The sequence below is a fragment of the Colobus angolensis genome, unplaced genomic scaffold (genome assembly GCF_000951035.1).
Source record: "Colobus angolensis palliatus isolate OR3802 unplaced genomic scaffold, Cang.pa_1.0 Scaffold1445, whole genome shotgun sequence".
In the NCBI taxonomy this organism is placed as follows: domain Eukaryota; kingdom Metazoa; phylum Chordata; class Mammalia; order Primates; family Cercopithecidae; genus Colobus; species Colobus angolensis.
Genome location: NW_012114539.1, coordinates 10,859 through 12,302, shown reverse-complemented (window position 1 = coordinate 12,302; position 1,444 = coordinate 10,859). Strand labels below are relative to the sequence as shown.

General features: G+C 40.6%; 1 protein-coding gene across 1 annotated transcript in view; it reads left to right on the top strand.

Annotated features, from left to right (window-relative positions):
- The window catches only part of LOC105507181 (meiosis-specific with OB domain-containing protein-like), a gene marked incomplete at its 5' end in the record, with an annotated part of 17,431 nt that overhangs the window by 8,193 nt on the left and 7,794 nt on the right, over window positions 1–1,444 (top strand). The window contains one exon of the mRNA XM_011935589.1: window positions 959–1,142. Coding sequence (XP_011790979.1) covers window positions 959–1,142 — 184 coding nt within the window. The remainder of the gene's footprint in view (window positions 1–958; window positions 1,143–1,444) is intronic.

Below are 1,444 nucleotides of genomic sequence, written 5' to 3'. Positions count from 1 at the left end.
TGTGTGTTCCAGTTAGTTTTATCACACTTGTAGGTTTGTGTATCTGTTGCCACAGTCAAGATACTGACTTCTGGATTTTAAAAACATTTTATGATGTATTAAAATTGAAAAAACGAATGTGGATACTGTGTAAGACCTTGTGTTCGTTTTTTGAAAAATAGTTTTCAAAAATTGAAAAACTAATTTTTCCCTGTATATTTATTATTGATATCTGAGGAAAAACATCTACAATTTGCTGAACCAAGTGGCTAGACAAGAATCCACTGTCTTTAGTTCATTTCCCCTATTTGAGAAATTTGAATTAGGTTCCCTGTTCAAGATTGGTAAAGTAAGGCTTGCTTCAGAAATTTGGAATAGCATAAACCACTGAAGGAGAGGAGGGTGTATCACCAGCAGTGTTAATAGCATCTGGTGCCACCCGGCCAGCCTTGCAAGGCTTTCTGTATTTGTAGAGAAGGCCCCATGCAGGACCATCCAGTGAGCAGCTGTTGAACTCGTGCTTTCCAGGCACAAGACACAGTTCCTGCCCTCAGAACTCCCAGCGGGGGAGGTGAGAACAAGGAGCTGATGCGACAGCATGAGTCAGTCCTGAGGTGTGCGTTCTGCTGCTGTTCCAAGAGGGAAAGGCTGAGGGCTGGGATGCAAGAAGGGAGGGCGCCAGCAGGGAAATGAGACTGGGAGGGACCTGGAGGGCTTGGCAGGAACTCGGCAGAGGGAGGGAAGAAGAGAGGGCAGGCGGAGGACTGGTGTACGCAGTTTCAGATGAATTCTGAGAATGGATGCATAGAAAGTGTATTTTACTGTTTTTTACGACTGTCTGGTACACTGCATACCACTGAACACTGAGTAAGTTTTCCATACACTGACGTAGAGTTTTTAGTGATAATTCTTTTTCTGCTAGAGATGAAATTTGTCACTTAGGGCATCACATTTTATCATTGTCTTTGTTTCTTTTCAGTTCCACCTGTGGTTATATTGTAAATGAAGCATCTAACATGTGCACAATTTGCAACAAAAACTCCTTGGACTTTAAATCTGTCTTTCTCAGTTTCGATATGCTGATTGATCTGACTGATCACACGGGCACCCTTCATTCCTGTAGTCTCACAGGAAGTGTTGCTGAGGAGACTTTGGGCTGCACGGTAAATAGCAAAAAGGAAGAAATGCTTAGAATATTTCCAAAGTGAATGCTTTCCCCCCAAAAATAGAGGTGGTTTTGTCAAACATTTGATAGAAATTAATTCACTAATAAACAGTTTGGGAAAAAATCATCTTGCTTTAAACACACATTGCTTTCATGAACAAATGTTACATATATTAAAATCCTAGCTAATATTTACTATTATGAGTAATGACTGAGGCCATTAGCCTAAATGGATAAATAAACATGATGTTTTAGGGCTGGGTGCAGTGGCTCACGCCTGTAATCTTTTTTTTTTTTTTT